General features: G+C 34.9%; 2 protein-coding genes across 4 annotated transcripts; one reads left to right on the top strand and one right to left on the bottom strand.

Annotated features, from left to right (window-relative positions):
- Positions 1-457: 457 nt before the first annotated feature.
- Positions 458-20,463, top strand: LOC108205856 (uncharacterized). 3 transcript variants are annotated; one of them, XM_017375949.2, is made up of 12 exons: positions 461-658; positions 807-1,072; positions 1,595-1,668; positions 1,771-1,865; positions 2,205-2,302; positions 2,936-3,019; positions 18,518-18,598; positions 18,701-18,784; positions 18,890-18,985; positions 19,362-19,441; positions 19,627-19,715; positions 19,856-20,463. In XM_017375949.2, the coding sequence occupies exons 1-12, from the start codon at positions 529-531 to the stop codon at positions 20,167-20,169; spliced, it is 1,491 nt and encodes a 496-aa protein (XP_017231438.1). In that variant the 5' UTR covers positions 461-528; the 3' UTR covers positions 20,170-20,463. The 3 variants fall into 3 exon arrangements, with proteins under 3 accessions (XP_063943661.1, XP_017231439.1, XP_017231438.1); XM_064087591.1 differs by lacking the exon at positions 18,890-18,985 and having other exon boundaries at positions 458-658; positions 19,856-20,391; XM_017375950.2 differs by lacking the exons at positions 18,518-18,598; positions 18,701-18,784; positions 18,890-18,985 and having other exon boundaries at positions 458-658; positions 19,856-20,391.
- Positions 20,464-21,667: 1,204 nt separating this feature from the next.
- On the bottom strand, positions 21,668-26,105 carry LOC108209670 (uncharacterized). Its single transcript, XM_017380707.2, has 8 exons — positions 25,770-26,105; positions 24,178-25,328; positions 23,961-24,051; positions 23,660-23,817; positions 23,508-23,559; positions 22,835-22,914; positions 22,667-22,760; positions 21,668-22,545 (listed from the first exon to the last, which is right to left on the bottom strand). Exons 2-8 carry the CDS (start codon positions 25,297-25,299, stop codon positions 21,983-21,985), a joined length of 2,160 nt encoding a protein of 719 aa, XP_017236196.1. The 5' UTR covers positions 25,300-25,328; positions 25,770-26,105; the 3' UTR covers positions 21,668-21,982.
- Positions 26,106-26,390: the final 285 nt, after the last annotated feature.

Raw genomic sequence — 26,390 nt, 5'->3', positions numbered from 1 at the left:
AATCCATACCTTAAACCCCAAAGTATGGATTTTTTTATATCCGAGTGGGGAGGTGGGTATGAGATGGAGGTATGAGATATATCTATTATTTATTTTTTTGTCCCTATTTAAGTAATGAAATATTAATGTTCGATACAAAATTAAATCAATGAGACAAAAATATATGACAATGATAATTTTATTAATATTTTTAATTAATAATTTATTTTTTATAAAAATTGCATGTATTAATTCCATCACTCAACCAAACACATGATATCAGACATGATACCTCAAACCCACCCATACCAGCTTAACCCGATTCCTCATTTTAACCCGATACTACCCCTCCAACCAAACATTTCAAAAAGAAATAAAAGGTTTATATTAATAAAGGTTTCTAACATATCTGGGCCCTGTGCCCCATTGAGCTTCTCATAACTGGGCCAAGACTCTCAGTCCCAACCTTCTCTAACAGAAACCCGAGCCCATCTCTTAAACCCCTTTTTCTAAAACCCCTCCGTCTCCGAACACAACAATATCAAATCAATGGCAGCCCTAATCTCCGAGGCCCTCCCTAAATTCACCGCCGAGACTCTCCGCTCCGCGGCGAAACAATCGGAACGATGCGCCGTCGTGCCACCTCAGCTCCGCCAAGCCATAGAAACCTATCTCCAAGGTCTCTCTCCTATACCTCTCTATATTAATTCTCTCGGCACCGGAAAATTTGATTCATATATCGAGATTAAAAAAACACATTATCTATTAACTTAAAACTGGAAAATATAAATTAAATGCTGAAATGCTTTTGAATTTTGGTGTTACAGAGAAGGAGGAACCTCATATGAAGAGAAATGTGTTGCAATTATCGGAGTCATTTAACAATATAAAGGATGTTAATTTACAGCTAGCTACCTCGACGTCGAAGGAGTTGGTTGAGCATCCTCTTAAGTCGATGGAGAGTTCGAAAAGGTGGAAAATTAAGAGCTTGTATGGGGAAACTGGGCTCAAGTATAGGGAAGATCAGACGGTGGCGTATGTTGCTTCTCGTATGCCTGCTGTTTTTTCAGCTTGTCGAAGAGTTCTCAGCGAGGTAGCTGTACTCGTAGTTAAAAATATATGATTTGCGGGGTTTTGTTAAATCAGAATTAGGTAGTTGTACTTGTAAGTTGGTAGAAAATTATGATTTTAGGAATGTATGTGTGGTAGTGATGTTGAAGATCGACTTGAGTTTTTTTGTTAGCTTTGATTAAAGTTGATAATATTGATCGGGAGTGCTTGTGATGTGATAGGAAAATAGGATGTCAGGATGATATCTGCCATAGTTATTATGTTCAAGATCGACCAGAGTTATATAGTCTGTTTCGGTTACCATTTACAAATGTGTGAATTGCGTGGTTGTAAAGTAAGTAATATATGTTGTGAAGACTTGCAACTTGGTAGGAAATTGAAATTATAAGAAGAAATATGTGGAAGTGATGTTGAAGTTTGACTGGAGTCCTATTGAAACAAGGGTATATTCAGGATTAGGTTTGTCTGGGTGCTTACATGTACATTTTGATTTTATTTAGTTATTTATACATGGAAACATTGAGATTTAACTCAAATAATTTAGGTTCGGAGAAGGGTTCCTGGTTTCTCGCCACACAGGGTTTTGGATTTTGGTGCTGGTACTGGTTCCGCTATGTGGTGAGCAACTGGTTTTTAGTTTTTGGGTGTGTGTCTGCATGCGTATGTAATTTGTGCATCTTGTTTCATTTTTTATTATTTTACATCAATATAATGCTGTAGGGCAGTGCGAGAAGTCTGGCCACAATCTTTGGAGAGATTTAACTTGATAGAGCCATCACAGTCAATGCAACGCGCTGGGCAGAGCCTTATTAAAGGTGATATATGCTCCCTGACCATCTTGTTTTAGACTACATTGATTTAATGCCCACTCTTTGGTAGAATGAAGTACTGAATTCTAAGCAAATTAATTCGAAAGCTTCATTAGCTTTGAAATTTATAACCTCCACGATTTGTCAAAGATTTCAGATTATATTTTCCTTCCCGTTCATTCAGTTTCTTTAATTTTCTTTTGCATCTTCTGGCTGTATGTATTTGCCCAAATGAGACTCAAGCAGTGTTTTGTTAAATGCAGCTGGCAACTGAAATCATCCAAATAGTAAGGTGATTCACAGTGAAATTGAAATTCTAACTTGATATACAAACAATTGTTGTAGATCTTAAAGACTTGCCACTTATTCAAAGCTATAGCAGCATTCAATCCCTAACTCAAAGTATTAATAAGGCTGAGCGGGAGCACGACCTTGTCATTGCAGTAAGTTATTTAGTTTGTGCAACTTTGCTGACTTTTTTATTTTATTTTATTTATACTAAACAACATATGGCCATCAGTAGTGAAGTATAAGTTATGTGGCTAAGAAAGAAAAGGGAATCAAGGCGGATGCTAATCTCCAAACCTCGAGCCAAAATTAATATAAATATTAGTAGCCTACTAGCTTAATTGCCACATCTTAGCTCAGGCCTTCCATAATGCCCAAACATTTTAGTGTAACAATACCTTTTCGGCTTTTCTGTGCAATAAGGTGTATGCATCTCTTTTCCCCTCACGTGAAGCAATGCTCACTCACAAATGGTTATGACTTGTTTGCATACAAAATAATAGGGAGTCACTAATATGTACACAAACTAATTTTACCACTTCTCTGTGGTGGACAAGCTATAAACTTCACAGCACCATCATGTCCAAATTATGGTTAATCGTTGCCTCTCTAGACTTTAGGCAATAAGTTGTATACATTACTTTGCTCTCACACCTAACCCTTGTATGATTGTGTGACTTAATGCCTATTGTTTTGATGCTTTTAGTTATCGTGTCAAATGACAATTTAAGAATTGATAAGTTGTATATAGGACATTATTGCTGATATATCATTACTATTCTGTATAGTCTTATGTTCTTGGAGAAATACCCTCATTGAAGGACAGGATAACTATCGTCCGGCAGCTTTGGGATCTAACTCAAGATATTTTGGTAAGTCTTAGACGCACATATTTGGAATTTGTAATTGTACATTAAAGCGCTATCATCTCCCTGTCATGAAAAACCCCTCTATCCTCTAAAGAAAGGATTGTGGTTACTTTTGCACACCTATATTTTAGGTTGATATGCAATGTGTTTCCTGTTCCCCCATTTAGACTTTGTTGACATTTTAATATTGTAAAACTGACTAATCTCGCTTGTGAAATTGCTCAAGCATTTTCGCAGCCTGGCTTTTAGATTTCTTCAAGAAACTACTTGACTGCTGTTGCAGTTCTGATTCTTTCCACATGCTAAAGTGCAGTCAGACCCCGACTAGATTTCGTTGTTGGTAGATATGTATTATTTGGTATTTGTAACAAAAAACAAAAACATCAAGTTGATTTGTTCTTTTTTCCCATTCTTCAAGAAACCCCTTGATGGATGGTTCAGTTCCGAATTTTTTAACATGTTAAAGTGAAGTCAATCCTAGTTATATTCGTTGTTGATAGATATGTATTATCTAGTTTTGTAAAAAAAACACGAAAACATCAAAGTCAATTTGTGCTTTTTGCCGATTATTTGAACCAACCCTTTTCTAGTTGACTTTCCATAGAATTATTATCTCTTCCAGTTCACTTTCCTTTTCATAAGATTATTGCTGTATATATATGTGCATGTACTTTCTAAGATATACGTTGAGTTGGTTTGCATATGGAGAAGCTTTGTGAATGGAAGAGTGTAAGTGTTGTCTATTTCTTTTATCATAGTTATTCTTTATTATTGATGTGACATCATTTTTGATGACTGATGAGTACCCTGAAGACAGCCATCACTCTGTGAGCCAAATGTTAGCCTATGAAAATCTAGAATGAACATGTGGAGTCCTACACAAATCTTTTGCATAATAATCATACTTTGCAGATCATTGAAGAGATATATTCAAAACTGTGTATAAATATTTTATTTTAGTAACTTTCAACCTGTACTCAATGTTAAAAGTATCTCCTGTAAATCTCCGGATGACCACTATAGGGGATGGAATATTGTTTCTGGATGTCATATTGCACCTTTTTCATCTTCAGTGCTTAATCAAGTTTGCAATATATTATTTTTAAACTTGGGATCATTTGCTTAACATCACATAACTAATGTCTATTGCCAGATTTTCGTACCGATTTGAATTCAATTGGAGATATTAGTAAGAATCTATTTTTTAATTTAGGCCCTGTTTGGAAGTTAGAGGTTTTGGACAAAATTAGAGGTTTGAGGTGTTTTAGAGGTTTGACCATTAGAATAAGCTAATATTTGTGTTTGGTAGTTAGCAGATTGAAATAGAGGTTTGGATCCAGAAAGCTAATTTTGAAAAAGCTACTTTGAGGAGCTTTTTGAGTTAGAGGTTTTGGTTTGTGTCAGAAAAAGCTAATCAATCAACTATTTACCAAACAGTTTTACGAGAAACCACTAATCTAATCCGCTAGTCAAAACATGTATTTCAATCAGCTAGTCAAAACATCTAATTCAATCCGCTAACCGCTAATCCCCAAACAGGGCCTTAGTTTTTTTTTAAACATTGCATAGTCAGGTGACGATAGATGAAATAACCTGAGTATAACTTGTCATTCTTGTATATTGCTATCTTAGTGATATGTGAAACTAAGCATATCACTTCTAATGTTTTGTCAGTAGATAATTCATGATTTCACAGTTTTTTTATAGTTTATCTTATAAAATGTGTTCAGTTTTCAGTTCTCTCAATTGTCTTTGTTAGGTCCAAAGTATCGTAGAAGGGGGGTTGAATACGATACTCACTACAATTTAAAATTCTTTCGAATCTTGCGGATAAATAAATTGCAGTCCTGTAATGGGTTTCGTGTTCCGGATATTTATTGGGTCGGTTTCTGAGGATATGAAAATATTAAACCAACACACAATATTTTCCAAGGTATATCTGTATATTGATAAATACCTCGAAGGGTGCTATAAATCCAAACCCGAAGGTTGGCTACAATGGCTACTACTACGTACACTCACAAACCCTAGCTTCTAAATATATATATATTACAAAACTAAGCTATGATTTATTTGTGTGTAGTAGTGTGCAAGGCACAAAGCCATTCCACCATAAAGGTGGTGAAGAGTGTTACAAATGATAACAAAATCCATGGGTATTTATAGACTTGTCACTAACTAACCCTGGTTAAGTCCATAAAGCCAAACTTGCGCCACCAGAGTACTTCACTGTATGTGAAACACTTAGAAAATATTCAAGTATTTAAACTTGCGCCTGGAAAGAGAAGGTCAAATGTTGCGCTTGTGTTTGGTCAAATGCTGCGCTACACAGTGCTTCCCTGTACAGACTTAGAATAAATTAGGATGGAGATGAAGTTGCGCCAAGGGATGTTAGAGTCAGAGGCGCAACAATTGACCAGGATGGTCAAATGTTGCGCTTGACCTAACCTTGCGCCACTGAGTCCAAACTTGCGCTTGTTCACAGTATAAGTCATGTGAATGACTTAGACAATATTCCAGCAAGGTGAACTTGCGCCAACAGTGAGCAACCTCCCCTGTTATCTCTCCTCAACACAAAGTTGCGCTTCCATATACAACATGCATGGCTGTTATCACTCCTGGTTAGGTTTTAACCAACTTGCGCTTCCCAGGGATGTCTCTGTGTTGCCTTAGAATATTCACATAACATGAAACTTGCGCCATCAATCTTCTCCACTGTAGAGAATTAAATGGCGCCATCCAGTAGCCTCCTGTGTCTCTGTTGAGTGAAACCCTAGATGCACATGCAAACCCTAGAATGCCCTAGACACCTGACATCATCACATGCATGCATAATATATATAATATAATATATTATGTTGTTATTATATTACTAAATAAAAGTATATATAAATATACACACACATATATATATTATTTATATGAACATATAATAATATATGTACATATATTTAAATATATTCTCATATATTTAAATATATATAATATATAATTATATGTAAATACAAATCTAAATATATATATAAATATGTATAGAGATATATATAGTTATTTATAAATATAAATATCAACATACATATATATAAAGAAAAGTATATATAAATATATACATATATATAATATTTATATAAACATATAGTAACATATATATACACATGTATTTAAATATATTCTCATATATTTAAATATATATAATATACATATAACTATGTGTAAATATAAATATAAATATATATAAAGATATATATAACTCTCTCTAAATATACATATATTTATGCACATAATATAATATATATATACACTTAATTATATAATTGCTTATGTAAAATATAAATACATATACTATAAACATATATATTTATTTAAATATACATACATATAAATATACATATACATATGTTTAAAAAACATATATACATATATATTATATATATTATATTTAATTAAATATACATATATACATATATATAAATATATTTGTACATATACAAATATATAAGTGCACACATATAAAAGATAGGTCACTTCCTCATATGGCTTTGTGTGCAAGCTTGACATATGGCATTTGAGTAGAGACTTGGTATAGCTTGCAGAGACGCATTTGGCTTGGCTTGGCTTTGGAACAAATGACTTGTTATGACTGGATCAATTCTTCGATCGATAAATACTTTGCAAAGCTCCGTACGTGCTGACGCTTAGTGCACTGGTCTGGTTCACAAGCGACTAACACTGAAGTCAAACATTGTACCTTCTTTGTCAGCAAACATTGATCAGTCGGTTCCGGGTTAGTTTATGCTTCAGTTTGTTGATTATAAATAACCAACCAAGATATATAAAAATATCTTGCTTCAGGGGTTGCACTGAAATCTTTCGAGTACTTGGACAACATCTTCATTGCTTCCACAATCTTGAATACTTCAATCTTTATTCTTCACTGAGGCATGAACATATTAATGAACTTCTTCCAGTGAACTTATTCCTTCAAGACTGTAGATGGCTTCTTCAACCTTTGTCTTCGTATTTTCCGATTCCGGTGCAGGCGTAGTGTTATTTACTTGTCCTGTTCTATTGTTGAGTTATCATCCCTATGTAACAGATAGGGTTGTCTTTACATTTAGACTTACAATCTCCCCCTATTTGTTTGTTAATCATAACAAGCAAATCCTCTGGAGGATAACTCAACTAACACTAGAAAAAGTAAAGTCTTGGACGAGTAAATAATGCTACAAAGTTTCTGGATCATATAATACATTTCCAGATTTCATGAATAGAAATAACAAATGTGCATATCACCTTTATTTCTCTTGTTCTTGCTTACCTGCCTGAAAATCCTCATAGTCTGTCTTGAAGAGAATTCAAAACATTCCATTATGCAAAGAACAATGAGCAGCTTCATTGAATTCTTCAGTGGTAATGAATAAGTTCCTTTCTACCACTTACTGAAGAATAATTGTATCACCTTATACTTCTCCTCCCGTTACCTTGATCAGGTTCCCCTTAGTGATAAGTAGTTGTCTCCCCTTAGATGAAAGATCAATCCTCCTCCTTAGTTGAAAGAAGAATCTCCCCCTCAGTAGTACACAACGAAAGAGTAGTTTAATCCCCCTTAGTTGTAGACAATAGAAGAAAGCTAACTTACTTTTTCTTCCCCCTTTCATATATTCTCCCCCTAAATATATTCTCCCCCTTAGTTGTGGAATCCTCCGAGGATATGTGGTATCAAATAGGTCAAGGAACGTGTACAATACTTCCTGTACCAAAAGATAATCTCCCCATAGAGAACTAAACAACGCTAAAGCTGGGGTCGAAGAAAGAGTTCAGAAGAAGGGTTTACTTTGATTGGGTTGGTCCCTATGCTGAAAGAATAGGTTCCAAATGGAAAAGTAATGAGTAAAACTAACATTCCAGTAACAACATCCACTTTGTCTTTAGGTATAAATTTGGTAATTAGTAGGTGTCTCACTAAAATGTTCTGCAGGTGTATCACTCAACACTCAAATTTCTCTCGGTTTTTGGGTAAGGGTGTCACTCACGAGTTCTGTAAGTGTATCCCTCTACACAAATACTGAGCTTCCAAAATGCTGAGTACCTGCAAGAAAATCACCTTAGCCACCCTTAAAGGGGGGTCACCGGTGGTGCAATGGGAGTTCGTAATTCCCAGTCCCTGTAGACTCATCAGATAAATCCGAATCATGGTCCACAAGTTGCCAACCACTAAGTGGCTTATCCAATTAAGGATCCAGAGTTGTTTGATCTGGGAGGTTAGACAAAGGCATAATTATGGCAAAGGCCTAAGTCCTCCTCAATGTCTGTGAAGACACTTGATTCAAGAGAATCATCAACCATAAGTTCACACCATGAAATGGAATGAACCGTAGTTGCTTCCGTCAATTCTTTCAACAACTTGTGAGCTTTCAATACCAATTACTATTTCATGTACCTCACAAGTGTTTCACTTTTCTCAAAATCCTATGTGTTTGCACTCACTCATGCTCACATATTTCTCATTCTGATATCTCACTAGTTCTTCTCAGAATCTCACCAAGTGTTTAACTCTCAGTGTTTGGCTCACAGTGTTTCTCTCAGCACTCAAAGTATGGTCTTCTGTACCTGCATGAGAAAATCACCATAGCCTCTTCAAGAGAGGTCACTGGCGGTGCAATGGGGTTTCGTAAATCCCCGATCCTCAACTGACTCATCAATAAATTGACTCATAGTCATAGAGTTGCCGATCTCCTATAAATAGGAAATCCATTCCGATTGGATCCAGATCTGTTCTTATCTGGGGAGGGAGACGAGAATCCTGAAGATTTGGCGATTGAGATCCTCGTTTCCTCCTTACACCTGTAAAGGCATCAACCATCTTATCTACCGTAAAATGGTAAATGAAGAAGTTGCTTCTGGAACAAAACCTTAACCTTACTGTGCACTCTCTTGTATTGTGTCCATAAGATTTTTGTTTAGGCTCTTCATCAGAGTGATTACTGATGATGTGCTTGACTCAATACAAGATGCTCTGGCTGACGAGCGAATTTCAATGGACTCATCCTGTTGAGAGAATGATTCCAGAGACTGTTTAATTGCCTTTTCAGCTCTATATTCTTTTGGGAGAATACAGATGAGCAACAGTTACCTCGAGTTTGAAAACACCTTTTCTCCTTGAGAGGTAGAGCTGTGGGTACACTATCCCTCACATCCTTATTTGCTGCAACGAGTACAGTTTCTCCCTCATTGACTTTTTGTTTGAAAAGTTCCTTATTACTCCAGGGGGAAAGTTGGGATGTGTTCTGAATTTGGTTTTATAGTCTGGGATAAAGATTGTTGGTTTTCAACCTTATGACTATCTAGGAAAGCCAAGAGGCTGAAAAAGTTCCGAAGAACAGAAAGAGATATAAATGCATTTTTGAAGATATATGATTTTGAATGAAAGCAATTGCATTTAATCTTTTGAGGAAAAATGAATCAGTTGTGATTGTAAAAAAATGATTTTCATAAAGAATGACAAGCACAACCGATGAAAGAATCAAAGTTTTTCTATTAAAAACTGGTTTGAGTACAAGAGTCGGAATCTATGCATAAAAGGTTTAAATGAACTTGTCTTTGAAAAAGACACAGACTCCTGTTTCTCACTACAATTTTAAAAAGGAAACAAGAAAATTTATGCGCTACAGTGTATAAAGCACTCGCCACACTAATTAGTGAAAAGGCCTCATACTAGCACATCGTCAAAACAGACGCTGCAATGACAAAGATCACCAAGTACACAAATACAAGATAATCAATATCTCGTCTTATGACGCTACATGTATAGATGCAAAATATTCTAAGAAGTATTTATGAAATAGAGTAGTGGATACCAATTGTTGAAATCAATTGATAAGAAAATTTCTTTGAAGAAACTCACCACTCCAGAACATAAATATGAGACAGAATATAGATTATGTTGTCTCCCTTGTACTCAGAATATTAAACGCCTAAAATATATTAGCACTAGTGGTTTTAAGAAATATGCAACAATATTTCACCAGTGCCAATACATCACAATTAATTCACAAATAAAACATCAATAAAGCATCAAAAATAGATACCAATTAAATATTTCAAAAATGAAATAATCGTGCTTCTATTATTCTATCAAAGTTAATCATGAAACAAATAAGCATATAATTGTGGATCACAATTTAACTCAGATAAAATAATAATTACCTACGCAATATCATATAATTATCAGATCAGCATATAACAACAAAAATCATGATAATCATACAAAGATATTCGCAAGCCCGAGGGAAAGTTGAAGAAAAGTTCACAAGTCCTATACATGTAAGCATTAAGTACAAGTAAACTCACACAACTCCTCACAGAAAATATTAACAATTAATATTAGTGATCTATATATAAGCATCCAAAATATCACTAACACTAAAAGTATCACAACTATATGCAGTTAGACATGAAATAAAACATCAATTAATAAATCATCAAATATCAAACACAAATAGTTATGCTTCAAGTATATACACTAATATAAATGGATTCAGCCTAGAGAGAATCTAAGTAACTCCACAAATACTAGTATACCATGACTAAATTCTAACTAGATTCTAACCACATACCAATTACTGATACAAGTCATAAGTCTAGAAACAAATAAGTCATGCTTCAGATTTTATACCTATAAAAATGAATTCAACCTAGAAAATTATCCTAAGTATGTTCACAAATACAGATATATCACGACCAGATTATGACAAAGTTCTCTACTAGATACCAATTGTTAAAGAGGTATAGATCAAGAAAAATAACATAATTAAGTCATGCTTCATGTCATCTCTAATCATTTAAATCATGAACAAATAAGTCACTTAATTGTCATGCAACACACTTTAAATAATTTGAAATAACAAACACTCATGCTAAAACATATAATCACCATCTAAGCATGCAAAACAATAAACATGGCAATCACATATAATAACAAAAAGCACGAGGTACTGGATTTTAAATAAATTCACAAGTCCTATGTATAGACAATTTAATACTCATGAATTCATTCAAGAAATACGATAGACATGCTCATAAATGAAGTAATACCTTATGTAAAATATAGTATGTGATCTACTTGCAGTTAAGTAAAGTGATAAGTTGAATACCTCTGAGACATTTCAGTTGATGTATCTTTCTTGTACTGATCAAGTCCAGTGGTTGTTGGCATAAGTCTTGGCAGGTCTAGAATCTTCCAAAATGCGCATATTCAAAAGATCCTTGACTTCCTTTTATTGCCATCATTCTTTAGGCTAACTAGTAGACCATGAAGAATTGCAACTTTCCAACAAACTCATCATATCACTAATCTGCATTCACTTAGCAATTATCTTGCACAAGTGACATTAGTCCACATATAATATAATCATGGTATCACAGCACATATAGTTGTATTGTGTGTGCCTTGTATCATGAGAGGTAATAATTTGGATACCAAATATGACTCTAGCAAACAGATATTAAAATAATATGCTAGTCAGAAGTCATACCATGTCCGTGACGATCATCAGGTGTTGGATAGAAACTCATAGAGAGCTGGTGAAGAAAGAAAATACAAATTCCGTTGGATCTGCAACTGCAAAGTCCTTGAAATGTTGTATGAAGCTTTATCTTCTAGCTCACTTTAATATCGTGAACCCGAGTCTCGTCAATGGCGCTTTAGTTCAATTTTGAAGATCGTTGAGTCCCCTAAGATGTAGAGTCCTGAACTTGAAGATTCTGTTTCCATCATCTTCATAACCTTCTCCTTTGTAGTAACTCTTAGCAACCAAATTGGCTTGTCCCTCGCAACAGAGCCAAAAACATCCAGTTGGAATCTAAATACCCGACAAGTACTAAGTAATGAATTGTCATTAGGTCAGGGTATCAGACTCCGCACAATCTGCTTTCCAACTTGATTGAGATCATCTTGCTCTGCAATCACTCAATCCGGATCCCTTCAAGAGCTTCTGAATATTCCTCAAGTTTCACTTCAGATTGAAACTCAAAGAAATAACATCCTTTCACAATAGCTCTCCCAGTCTTAACTTCACCGTTAGGAACATTTAAGAACTAGAACCCGGGAATGATATTGACTCCAAACCTTTTGTCTAAGCAGATACGTTCTTGATATGTCCTGTTCATCTTGTGTGGTGTTGAGTTTGACTAGTGGATCTACCAAATGCTCCCCCTAAGCTGTTGCTGAGATTTCTTTAATAATCCTTATCCTTGCAAAGAGATTCTGCTTGGATCTGAATCATCATTATACCAATAATATCACCTTTAACAGCTTGGAGCAAAGTGTCGTTCAATGTCCTGTCCAGACTTACAATCACCTTCTGTTGATTAATCACACTCACTCTGTAGATCGTAGACTTCATTGAGTAGCCGAGGAAAATATTCTTTGAGCTTTAGATGCAAGACTTGCAAAGATGCTCACACTAATATTTCGAGATGAAGCATTTTTCTCCAAACACATACCAAGAATTAGTGTTTGCTTCTGATTGGCCACTGACAAGAATGGTGTCTTTCTAGATTTATCAATGGTCAGGGTTCATCTTGATTAACCTTCATTTGTGACGTCTTGTCCTTCGAACACATACGAACAACACAAAAGAAACTAGAGTAGTCAACGATCATCGCAAAAAGAAATCTGGATTTGTTTGCAGACATGACATTAGCTGATCCGTAGAAATCCATATGTATCATCTGAAGCGGCTCAGTAATGTTGATCATATCTTTGTTTCTGTGCGATGCTCCTTTGACTTCCCTATTTTGACATAACTCATATCCTTCATCCAATAATGAATTCCAGATGAGGTAGTCCTCTCACCAATTCTCCTCTTACTAATAAAAAGAGCTCCTTGTTTTGACATACAAGTTTGAGAGCTTCAAGTGCCATGGCTAATACTCATCTGATGAGGCTTCACTATCAAAACAGCTCACTCCATCTTCAGTTGAAGTTCCATATTAGCTACGAACAAAATTCACATCCTTCCTGATTTAAGATAAAACACTATTCCATGAACTGACATAGTGTCCTTTGTCAGAGAACCGTCTGATACTAGGAATGTGTGTTTTGACTTCTTGCAAGAAAGATATGCTTCCATGATGACATTCCAAGAAAACAGGCATGTCCCGCAAGAGAATCTTTGTTGTCATCTTTCAAAGATTATTGACGGAACTGCTCACATGATCACATTTGCTAACAGGGTACTTTTGGTGAATCATATGATTTCAGCTACTCAGCAAACAGAGTGCACCAAAAATCATATGGATCATATGTAACCTGCAAAACAAATGGAAAGTGTTCTATGGTTCCCAATCATAACTGGGTCCGGAAGGATTAGAGATTTTTCTTTTAATAGTGGTAACAACAGAAGCAACCTTAACATGCTAATTCTTATCTAGACATTGGCCTAATGTGATTCTCAAACATGCTTTTCTAAAATCAATGCAAGTACAAAGACATGCATTCATGACATGAAAATAAGTAGACATGATGTTGAATACACATGGCAAACAATCAAAGATAAGACAAGAGCACGACAGGCAGTTATGCAATTCATAAGATTCAGTACTCTCTACTTAAACCAATTAACACAAGTGTAACAGGTAGAAAGTAAAATTACAGATATTCGATAATCTCCTAAAAGCATAATGATCATAGACAAATTAATAATCACATTATTAATTCATACTAATCCCACTCTATTGTTATATGGCATTATACTATCTCTATTACCTAAGTCAGTTTTAGATCTAACATGAAGTTCTAAAAGTTCTACTGACACAAGGTAGACATTCCATCATAGAACAAATAAATTCCTTAACGAACAATTCAGATTAGATAAGCAAATCTAATTGTACTAGGGAATCTGAAAGTAAGTGTTTTAACAAAGTTATACATGCTAGGATCATAACCCCTAAAACTAAGAGTTGTTTTCCAAAGGAAAGCTTCTAATCTCACCATTGCAAATAATCAAATCCTAAATATTCATACACATGTTAAGAATCTGCTAAAGACACATGCACAAGATTATCATCAATCCTAGTTACCAGAATAGTCATCTAGCATACTAGTTTAACATTATCTATTGTGATGCTATCATGCTTGTGCTTGTGTGTTAAACAATTCTACTCAGAGATTTATAACATGCTTTGAATATAATGAAATAAGTATTGCAAAGTTAGAAAGAATTCATACCTGAGATGTGCAAAGTGAATCATCTTCAGAGAATGCTTGGATAGCCAGATAACCATAATCATCCTTCTCATCAACAACTGATCCATCTCACACCTTTCCTAAAATAGCATAAGAACTTGTTGTAATGCTTCTTTTAAAACATCCACTTGAATTTCAGACAAGCCCTATCATCCTTGTTTGTCGAGGCTTCAATATATATAACAACCCTTCTTTGCTAAAGATACCAATCAATATTGTGTGTATTGACCAACTCAGTTTTGAAAACAACCTCCTTGAACTGAACCCTGAAGAGTCACCACTTGAAACCAGTGGATTCCATCTGAATATGACATGACTAAACCTCTCAGACAATGTTATGCTAATCCTTGAAGTTCTGTCCTCACATTCTTCAAAAGTGTTAACTTTCGTCGACTTGAGCTTCCTCAAATTCAGTAGTTACAAACTCTTCTGTTCAATCCTAAGGTTCTGACATAAATGCACGAAACTGATTTGGTGCGGTAGTAACTCGATAATTATATCCTTAAACCTCCACAGTTCTCTGTCTTTGGTTCAGCTGATTCCAAATAGATTTAGCATTGGTACAATTCACTGAGTAATTGTATATCCCTGAATCACTGAGTTAGATTGAAATCCCTTGAAGATTCGTCCGTAAAAACTTCTCTTTTCCTACTACCAGTGGTACCATTCAAAGTTGACATTCCGAGCCCTGGAAAGATGCTTTATTGCAGACGTAGCAAATTCCCATCCTGATCTAGTGATTTGATAATCAAGTCGGAGTAATTACTCAGATCAAGGCCTGAAGTATCTTCTTCAAAATTCACCGTCAGTAGTGTCAAATCAGTCTTCAATAGAATCTTCTTCGAATCACAATCAGCTTTGTTGAACATAGAAAACTGCTTCTAATAATCCTTTGAGAAATCAATTGGATTGGGTCATCAATGTACTTCCATTACCGGTTCTGAGAATCTGGTATTTGAAAGCCCGGTGTTTGTCTTGTAATCTGTCAGCCTGATCTGTCTCAACTAAATGTCAATCTGATTTGTCTTGGAGTAGAATAATTAAAAAGGTTACGGGACACTTGATTATTTAAACTAAGTTTAAATTATAAAGAAAATAAATTTAAAAATAAGTTTTAAAAAATAAAAGAAAATAAAGTATAAAATAAACTTAGTTAAATCTATAAAGTAAATTTAATTATATTTAAAAAATAAATTCAAATAAATTCATAATAAACTGAATAAGTTTAGAATAAATTTATTTCAAATTCATTTGGTAAATATATTAAAATTTATTAGATAAATTTAATTTTTGAAATTATTTAAGTGTCTCGTCTCCAATTAAATCACTACTTTCTGAACAAATCAAATTGAACCCTTGAACTTGAACTTATATCCATAATCAATAAAATCCTCTAACATTTATATTCTAGATTTTAACTTAAATTCAAATCATAAACTATACAAATTTAAATAATAAATTTATACAAATTTATGATAAACTTGATAAAGTCTAAGAGTAAACTTTACAAGTCTAAAATAAATTTAAGCAAATTTATTAAATGAATTTAGTAAAGTTTATAAAGTAAATTTAATTAAGTTTATAAGATAAATTTAATTAATTCATAATAAACTCAATTAATAAGTTTAAAATAAATTAAGTCAAATTTATAAAATAAACTTATTAAAATTTAAAGTATAAATTTATAAGTCCCGGTCCAAAGTTCAGTATCCGACGGATAATCTTTGCTTAGGCCTACGGACAAATTCAGCAACACAAACCGGAAGAACATTTCCCCTAATCAAATATCAAAAGCTAGGTTCTTGATTTTCCGTACGATAAGGATCCTGATTTGTATATCAATCAGCCTGCTCTGATACCAATTGTTAGGTCCAAAGTATCGTAGAAGGGGGGTTGAATACGATACTCACTACAATTTAAAATTCTTTCGAATCTTGCGGATAAATAAATTGCAGTCCTGTAATGGGTTTCGTGTTCCGGATATTTATTGGGTCGGTTTCTGAGGATATGAAAATATTAAACCAACACACAATATTTTCCAAGGTATATCTGTATATTGATAAATACCTCGAAGGGTGCTATAAATCCAAACCCGAAGGTTGGCTACAATGGCTACTACTACGTACACTCACAAACCCTAGCTTCTAAATATATATATATTACAAAACTAAGCTATGATTTATTTGTGTGTAGTAGTGTGCAAGGCACAAAGCCATTCCACCATAAAGGTGGTGAAGAGTGTTACAAATGATAACAAAATCCATGGGTATTTATAGACTTGTCACTAACTAACCCTGGTTAAGTCCATAAAGCCAAACTTGCGCCACCAGAGTACTTCACTGTATGTGAAACACTTAGAAAATATTCAAGTATTTAAACTTGCGCCTGGAAAGAGAAGGTCAAATGTTGCGCTTGTGTTTGGTCAAATGCTGCGCTACACAGTGCTTCCCTGTACAGACTTAGAATAAATTAGGATGGAGATGAAGTTGCGCCAAGGGATGTTAGAGTCAGAGGCGCAACAATTGACCAGGATGGTCAAATGTTGCGCTTGACCTAACCTTGCGCCACTGAGTCCAAACTTGCGCTTGTTCACAGTATAAGTCATGTGAATGACTTAGACAATATTCCAGCAAGGTGAACTTGCGCCAACAGTGAGCAACCTCCCCTGTTATCTCTCCTCAACACAAAGTTGCGCTTCCATATACAACATGCATGGCTGTTATCACTCCTGGTTAGGTTTTAACCAACTTGCGCTTCCCAGGGATGTCTCTGTGTTGCCTTAGAATATTCACATAACATGAAACTTGCGCCATCAATCTTCTCCACTGTAGAGAATTAAATGGCGCCATCCAGTAGCCTCCTGTGTCTCTGTTGAGTGAAACCCTAGATGCACATGCAAACCCTAGAATGCCCTAGACACCTGACATCATCACATGCATGCATAATATATATAATATAATATATTATGTTGTTATTATATTACTAAATAAAAGTATATATAAATATACACACACATATATATATTATTTATATGAACATATAATAATATATGTACATATATTTAAATATATTCTCATATATTTAAATATATATAATATATAATTATATGTAAATACAAATCTAAATATATATATAAATATGTATAGAGATATATATAGTTATTTATAAATATAAATATCAACATACATATATATAAAGAAAAGTATATATAAATATATACATATATATAATATTTATATAAACATATAGTAACATATATATACACATGTATTTAAATATATTCTCATATATTTAAATATATATAATATACATATAACTATGTGTAAATATAAATATAAATATATATAAAGATATATATAACTCTCTCTAAATATACATATATTTATGCACATAATATAATATATATATACACTTAATTATATAATTGCTTATGTAAAATATAAATACATATACTATAAACATATATATTTATTTAAATATACATACATATAAATATACATATACATATGTTTAAAAAACATATATACATATATATTATATATATTATATTTAATTAAATATACATATATACATATATATAAATATATTTGTACATATACAAATATATAAGTGCACACATATAAAAGATAGGTCACTTCCTCATATGGCTTTGTGTGCAAGCTTGACATATGGCATTTGAGTAGAGACTTGGTATAGCTTGCAGAGACGCATTTGGCTTGGCTTGGCTTTGGAACAAATGACTTGTTATGACTGGATCAATTCTTCGATCGATAAATACTTTGCAAAGCTCCGTACGTGCTGACGCTTAGTGCACTGGTCTGGTTCACAAGCGACTAACACTGAAGTCAAACATTGTACCTTCTTTGTCAGCAAACATTGATCAGTCGGTTCCGGGTTAGTTTATGCTTCAGTTTGTTGATTATAAATAACCAACCAAGATATATAAAAATATCTTGCTTCAGGGGTTGCACTGAAATCTTTCGAGTACTTGGACAACATCTTCATTGCTTCCACAATCTTGAATACTTCAATCTTTATTCTTCACTGAGGCATGAACATATTAATGAACTTCTTCCAGTGAACTTATTCCTTCAAGACTGTAGATGGCTTCTTCAACCTTTGTCTTCGTATTTTCCGATTCCGGTGCAGGCGTAGTGTTATTTACTTGTCCTGTTCTATTGTTGAGTTATCATCCCTATGTAACAGATAGGGTTGTCTTTACATTTAGACTTACAGTCTTTAATATGGAACAGGTGTTGGTTGAGCCTGGAACACCTCATGGAGCTAATATTATATCTCAAATGCGATCACATATACTATGGAAGGAGAAAAGGGTATAAATGATGTCCTTTTCTTATGCTAAGAATTTCTCAAACCCTGGAAGTTGTTTGGTAAATTTAATGAAGCTGAGCTGTATTCTCTTAATGGCATTTCAGAAAAACCGCAAATCGGAAGGTACATCAAATGGAGCTTCTATAGATTTTATGACCCTCAAAAGTGATGCACATATAGTTGCTCCAGTGAGTTGAATCTTCTCTAAGTTTTATACCTTCTCTTGGAAAATTCATTTTCTCTGAGCATTTGACATTGCTTTTCTTTTTTCTTTTTTTTCAATATTTTGGTAGTGCCCTCATGATGGCGCCTGCCCTTTGGATAAGACTGGAAAATATTGTCATTTTGTTCAACGCCTGGAGAGGACAACTTCACAACGTGCTTACAAGGTTAAGCAAGTGTATATAATACAATTTTCAACATTTATTGGGTTCATAATAAGTTGTTAAATTATCCATTGTGTGATTTCACTCTCTCTCTATATATATAGTATATAAAGAAAAGAATTATGGCTTTTAAAATATTGTGTAAAGCATGCCGAAATGCCGAACAGAAATACAGGTGGTTGTAAATATGACATTACTTTATTCATATTTATCTGTCTATATGTCAGAATGTTTTTTTACCTTCTTTTAGTAGTATTGTGTTGCATTCTTTATTCTCTCTGCATGCTACAAATTACAAATGACCTTGACGATTTTCATTAAAATTTGTTGTCTATCCTGATGGTTCTCTTTCTTTTTTCCTCTATATTTACATATATAGCGATCCAAGGGTCAACCATTACGCGGCTATGAGGATGAAAAGTTTTGTTTTATTGCCTTCAGACGAGGACAACGACCAAGGTAAGTATTTGATATCTTACTCTAGGGTTTAATGATCGTTGTAAGCGCGAATAAAAATCATATATATACATTTCAAATTAATGCGCATCAACTTTTTTTTTTTTTCCTGACCTGTTTCTATGATATTTTTGGATATTGTTGCAATTTCATCATTATTTTATCTTAATAGTTTTCAACATCAACAGAGAATCTTGGCCACTTGATGGTGTGAAGTTTGATACATTGAAGGAGCAGCATGATAAACGAAAACCAGAAGATTTTGAGATTGATTTCGGTATGTACTTTATACTCAAGTTATTGCTTGCAAGTTGGGCACTTCAGAATTGTCACTTGTCTATTAAGATTGCTGGAGCTTTGCAGAACACTTGAAAATTTGTTAGGTATAATATAATTAAATTTTGCATAATGTGACAGATGACCAGCTCGAGTCAGAGGCTGAGATTGTTCCAGAAGAAGAGGATCCTGTTTTTTGCGACTCTGATATCACAAATAATGTTAATGAAGATGAAGATGGAGAAATTAACCGTGCTGATCTTGGGGGTGGCTGGGGAAGAATTATTTACAGTCCTCAAAAGAGGGGGAAGCGGGTTGAAATGGATGTTTGTCGAGCAATCAATCGTGAGGGATCAGATGGTGCTTTTGAGCGGATTGTTGTAACACAGGGTAAAAATCCGGCACTGCATAAACAGGCAAAAGGATCTCAGTGGGGTGACCTGTGGCCCTTCTGAGTAAGAGGTTGTTTGTCTGTTCTGTTAGCGAAAGTAATATTAAGAATCCTGCTGCTACAGGCAAAATATATCTCGGAGGACAGACATAGGGCCTGTTTGCTTTTATTGTGTATCGAAGGGAGATGTAAATAATATGTTGTGAAATGCAACGACTAGTAATCGAAAAGGATAAATCAGTGTAATCTTTTTCTTCACAGGTAAGATGGATACATTATTTGATTACATTATAGACCCGGAGACAAAAATAAATGTCTTGATCATAAATCCAAGAGGGGACGTCTTTATTTGGCTCCACCAATTCTCTGTCATGGAACTTGGTCCTCACGTTTGTTGGGAAGAAGGGCCAAGCTTTAATGTTACATGTTTAAAGAAATGCTTTACTTGGACGACATTTCTTATTGTGCGTAGGTCGAGCTGCCCAATGCTCTGATATTAGCACGAAAATGACATTTCACCTCGAGTGTGTAGATAAGATTGAAAGAGAATAAGGTGCGTGTGGTTTATGTTGTTTAGCATTACAAAAGTGGTAATATGTAGATTTACAAAAGTGACTTTGCTACCCTTTTTTTTTTGTTTTTGTTTTACAAAAGTGAGATACTGACATTCGGTACAGTTGAAGATTGGTAATGGCTCACCTAGTCACCTACATGTCTCCTGAATTCTGTTGCACCATCTATATTGGTAGAAAGTAAAAGTAGACCAAAGCTTGTATTAAGATGCTAGAAACCTCTATGAACAATTTGCTAGAAACCTCTAATTCATACGACTATAAAATTTGAGTTAAAAAGAAATATTGGAATATTTCGCGGTGATCATTTTTTATATGGAGATTTTAAGTCGTTGCATTTTTATAATAGGGTTTGTCTAGGCTAAGCGCGGAATTCTATATTTTTGAGAGATTTTGATTGGTGTGGTTGTTGCATTTGTAGGGGGGTCCACCATTATTAAGATACAAAAGCCAATTAAAATCTCTCAAACTTATAAAATTTCGCGCTTAGAATGTGCCCATGGGCACGAAAAACCGTTTATAATATAGTTGCTTAAAACTGCTCGATTCTCGAAGATTTTTAGGATTCCTTTGAAGCTCCGGCCACAAACATGAAAATTACTCAAGGGGGTCCTGTAATCACGAACCATAGCATCTAGGTGACCCTTCAAAACAGCACATATTTTCCGAACATAATACGAAACTTGCATAGAGAAAACAATGAGAATCCTATGAACCATACTGCCAGGCTTTAACATTCCCAATAAACAGAATTCCTTCATTAAGGCATTAAAGCTTCCTTCCAGGCCAAGAGCCTCAAGAAAAAAAAACCCCTATTCAAACTCCTTGCTGCATGAAGTAGTTACAAGTAAGGTACAGTTGCAGATCAGACATCTTCTCTCACACAAAGAACAAATCTATATTCTTTACTACAAAGAGATCAAATGGGTCCATAAGCACATGACCACCTCTATAATGCTCAACTCACATCACTCAAACTAACATGGTCGATAACGAATTAAAGAATCATATATGATTGATACTTGAAAATATTTATGGTACAAAATAAATTATAGCCACTCATAGTTGACAACTGGCCAAATTCGTATGCCATGACATATGGCACAACTCCACCTTAGCATCTATCGAGGGTCCACGCCGTGGCACCCAAAAATTTGATTTCTATTATATACGTATCTATAACCTATCTATCTACACATGGTGCCCAGACAAACACCTGAAAGAGACTGATCTTGGGTACCTAGACATGGGGCCAGGAACTGGAGGAAACTATACTTGCAAAACCACGGTTATTTTGATGGGATTTTATAGAAGAATAGGTAAACCATGGTTGAGGTACGACCTTATTCTTCCGTCCCAACCAGCAGTTACGATAACAAGACCCCACAAGTTAGGAGAACTAAATGTGTTCTGATAAGCAGTCTTCAAGAACTTGTACTCAAATTTGCGCAAAGAAGATGAGACTGCCTTTGGACTTGAGCTGGGTAAATGTTCCTCTGGCCACGTAGGGGGGCTCCTATATAAGGACTCCAGCGAAAACCCTCGGCTCATAGAGAAGCAATCAGGGGAAGTCCCAGGTATTTTGTGTTGTAAATCTTCATTTATATGTTTATTTTTTGATACAGTTCCTGTATGATCGCCGCCTGAAAATGTTGGAAATGGGAGTATTCTTGGAACGGACCAAGGTATAGCGACCGCCGCATTGTGGGATAAGAAACTCTCAGATGAGACAATGTTTTTAGGTTTAGGACCTTGGTCCTTGCTGTTGTAATTCCACATAAAAACGTTTGAGTCCTCAGAAACAGAGATGATGTGTTTTCCATCTGCTGTGAAAGATGCGGACAGATGGCTTCCTGAATTCCGAGTACCTAATGATGATGGGGACCAATGTAACAATCATTAAAACACAACACCACCATATATAACAGAAAATATCCCCAATCGAATTTAGTGGTTGATAATAAATAGATCGGAATAGTTAGTACTCACCCTTGAATTTGCACATGACATTAACCCCACTAAGTATTCGAACTTGGGAGTCAGCAGAAGTCACCATCACTTTGCTTGAATCACTTGGGCAAAACTGTACAAAATAATAATTGTAAGAATGACCTGTATTAAAGCACTTATATCTTACACAAAGATGAGAGCAACTACCTGAAATCCAGTCACCCTCTTGCCTGTAAACTTCTTTTTCCCCTGTAAACAGATTTGAGCACCCATATGCAAGCGATGATCTACGCACAGAAAGAACAATCTAACATCAGCATTATCTAATAAAATTGCACATCACACAAAGATGCATCTCTTTTTGAGGACTATCATAATGTTGGGTCGTTATGGAATTGCCACCAACAGAGGTCACCATATTAACCTATTCACATCAACAATAGATTTGGATAATCACCCCAACTGAAAAACTAACCCTGACATAATGGAGTTATTTCCTAAGGCCTGGGAAAATTGATGTGGCAATTCTATCAAATCACACTATCTACAAAGTATGCACGTTCCATAATGGTAAACCGCAATGCCATCAAGGGATTAAAGCAGGATATTTTTATGGCTTAGTCGAATCACATTGTATTTAATTTATCAGGTAAAACAAATGAAAGAATGAAAAGCCGAATGTGTGGTTAATACTTTTGAAACACAAAGCAGGCAAGACCATCCAGAATAAATAGGCTCTCTAAATACGAGCAATAGCAAGGCATGGTGAAAGTTTGTGATTTCAGAGTTAGTTACTGATAGAAGATATAAGGTTTAGAACTGCATTGCAAGAAGTAAAAAATAATGAGATGTAAGAAAATAAATAGAAAAATGTGCCCACCTATGATATCATAAAAGTGGCAGTTGCTGTCCATTGTGCCCACAATGCCTTGCTGTGGCAATAAAAGAATGAAACAAGTTTAGATGATAGCTCTTTAGAGACTACAACTAATCAATTATAGATGTAAGGATGACCAATGAAGCCTGTCTAACCTTGCCATTTGGACAATAACATACAGCCGTGACAATTTCTTTTAAATCAATCCAGTCAACTACTTGACACCGCTCTACCTCCCAAATCCGTACTTTCCCGTCAATTGAACCACTGATAAAGTGGTTATCATCTATAGGATTGAATTCAACACAGGTAACTGCACCAATGGTAGTAAAAGTATTTGAGCAACTATAATCAAGGAATGATGCAAAGAAATTGGAAATCATTTTAGAATTTGAACAAACAAAAAGACTATATAATAATTAACGAAAATTGATCAAAACAATTATTAGGGCTCACCATAATTATTATGAGAGAAGACTCCGAGGCACTGGCGGTGTCCTACTTGCCATATACGAACGGTATTATCAACTGAGGATGAGAGCAGATGCTAAAAATATACAAATACAGAAAACAATATTAGGAATGGTAGATCACAATTATACTACAACACCTTTCTCATTGACATAGAACTGTAATCAAAGAATACAACAAAGCTATCATTTGTTATACTTACCCCTTTTGTAGACCATGAGAGGGCCAAGACCTCACCACTGTGTCCATAGAACTCGTATACAGGTTTCTCCATCACTCGAAAAGTCTTAGGTGGAAGAATTACACAAGATGATTTAGATTTGCTCAATTTTTTTACCCTGCTGATCATCTCTTTATCCACATTAAGTGGAGTTAATTTGGAGACATGATTCAACGAAAAGTATAGACAAGAAGGATCATTATCTAAAATCTCAAATGTGTCGGGTCTCTCATCTTCAACTACCTTCCAGACACGCACTACACTGTCCTCACCGCCCGTCGCTAAATATTGGCCATCATGACTGAACTTCATGGCCAGGATTGAGCCTTCGTGTGCAGGGAAGTCTTGTTCGGTGTGAACAGCAGACAACTCCTTCAGTTGCTTCTTATGCAAACGGACACGAACAGAATCAGAACGATTTCCGTGCTTTGATTTGACTTCCCCTTTCCTTTCAACTTTCCGTGCCATCGCACCTAACTTTTCGAGCCAACTACTCTTTCCTTTCTTCTTTGCATCAACCAATTTACATGTCTCATTGTTCTTCTGCAAGAATTGCTGGACAAAAGTGGATGAACCAACAGCTTTTTGAAACTCTTCAGCTGTTACCATTCGATTTGTGCCCACAACACGTAGTTTGCTAAGCATTCCATCAGGACCCAGTTCATCAACTTGAAACTCTGAACCATCATCCAAATTTCTTATTCTATTCATAGGGTTTTCCACCATAGCATCAGCCTCTGCCGATTCCGAATCCTCATTCGTCTGACAAGACAGAAACGAACGGCACGACATAAAACGATCTATCAAACCTGAATGGCCATCCTTTCCGACCCCACCTTTATTCAGCTTAAGTTCATCACAATCGCCCAATTCCTCACTCTCACTTGGATGCCTGTTCACACTTAATCCCATCCATCTCAAGAACCTCTCACGCCGTTCATGAACATTTTCCATGTTCTTTGTCCAATAATCATATTTAAAAGTATTACAAACACAACTTCCATTATTACCACAACAATCATCAGAGCAACCTGAACTCAAAGAACTGACCTCTTCGCAAGCATCAACAAAATCATCTTCGCCTTCATAATAATTACCCATCATTCTTCAAGTTCAATTCAACCCATAAAAACCTATTCCAGACCAAACAAAAGAACACAATCAGAAGCAAAACTTGTACCCACAAAATAGAACCAAAATTTAATAAAAACAGTAAAAGTTCCCATCTTTATCAAAAAAATCTCAAGAATCCTCAATACAAAACCATATTCTCAACAAAATCAATCAAAGTTCCCAATTTTATCAACATACATAAACAATTTCACAAACCCCGCAATTCCATCACATAATTCAACCATCCAAAACACAAATCAAGCAACATATCAACAGAATCCCAATTTCCCCCTTCTAAAACAAGATCCAATGAACTACCCACCCACAAAGAAAGAACAAAGCATCTACAAAATCAATCAAAACCCACCAATTTAACCAACCAATCATTCCAAAACCAAACAAAACACTCAACAAAAACTCAAAATTTACACAAATCCCACAAAATCAGGAAATTTTCTCACCTGGGTTTTCATAAATTCTGGTCAAACACCTCACAAAACTGCAAAAGGGTAGAATTTTCTTGCTTTCTTCAACAAAGACTGAAGAGCACAATATTTCAACAAAAAGGGTACAACAAAAGGCGATGTTTACTAAGTGGGCATGTAAGATTAGAATTGAATAACACCCAAAAAAGAGAGCTTCCAAGAAGAGTCCACAGGAGTAGGTTTGAAGAGGCAAATGGGTTTTTTTTCCCCTTCTTTTAGCTGTATGTGTGTAATATGTGTCTATCTTCAATCTCTCTCAATCTACTAGTAAATTACTAGTAAGCTGTAAGGACTGGATGTCTAGTTTACCCTGTTGAAAATACATACAAATATGCTTATTTATATTGTTCAAAATCTTTGCCTCGGTCTCCTTTACCAACGGTTTTAAGTTTTAACCATGGATCTTGTTTTTATGTTACGAGGATTGATAGGACTCAAGAGTAGTAACATAATTTAAACGGATGGTAAGAGATGATCTAATTATGATATGATCATATCATTAATTGCAAAATTAATACTATATTAGATTTAATTAGATATTTCTAGGCTAAGGAGATATTATATATTTGAGGGGTTGTATGATTTGTACGTGGAATT

This window comes from Daucus carota, chromosome 2 (genome assembly GCF_001625215.2).
Source record: "Daucus carota subsp. sativus chromosome 2, DH1 v3.0, whole genome shotgun sequence".
NCBI classification, from domain to species: Eukaryota; Viridiplantae; Streptophyta; class Magnoliopsida; order Apiales; family Apiaceae; genus Daucus; species Daucus carota.
The sequence above is the reverse complement of the archived record's forward strand: the minus strand, read 5'-3'. Positions and strand labels throughout refer to the sequence as shown.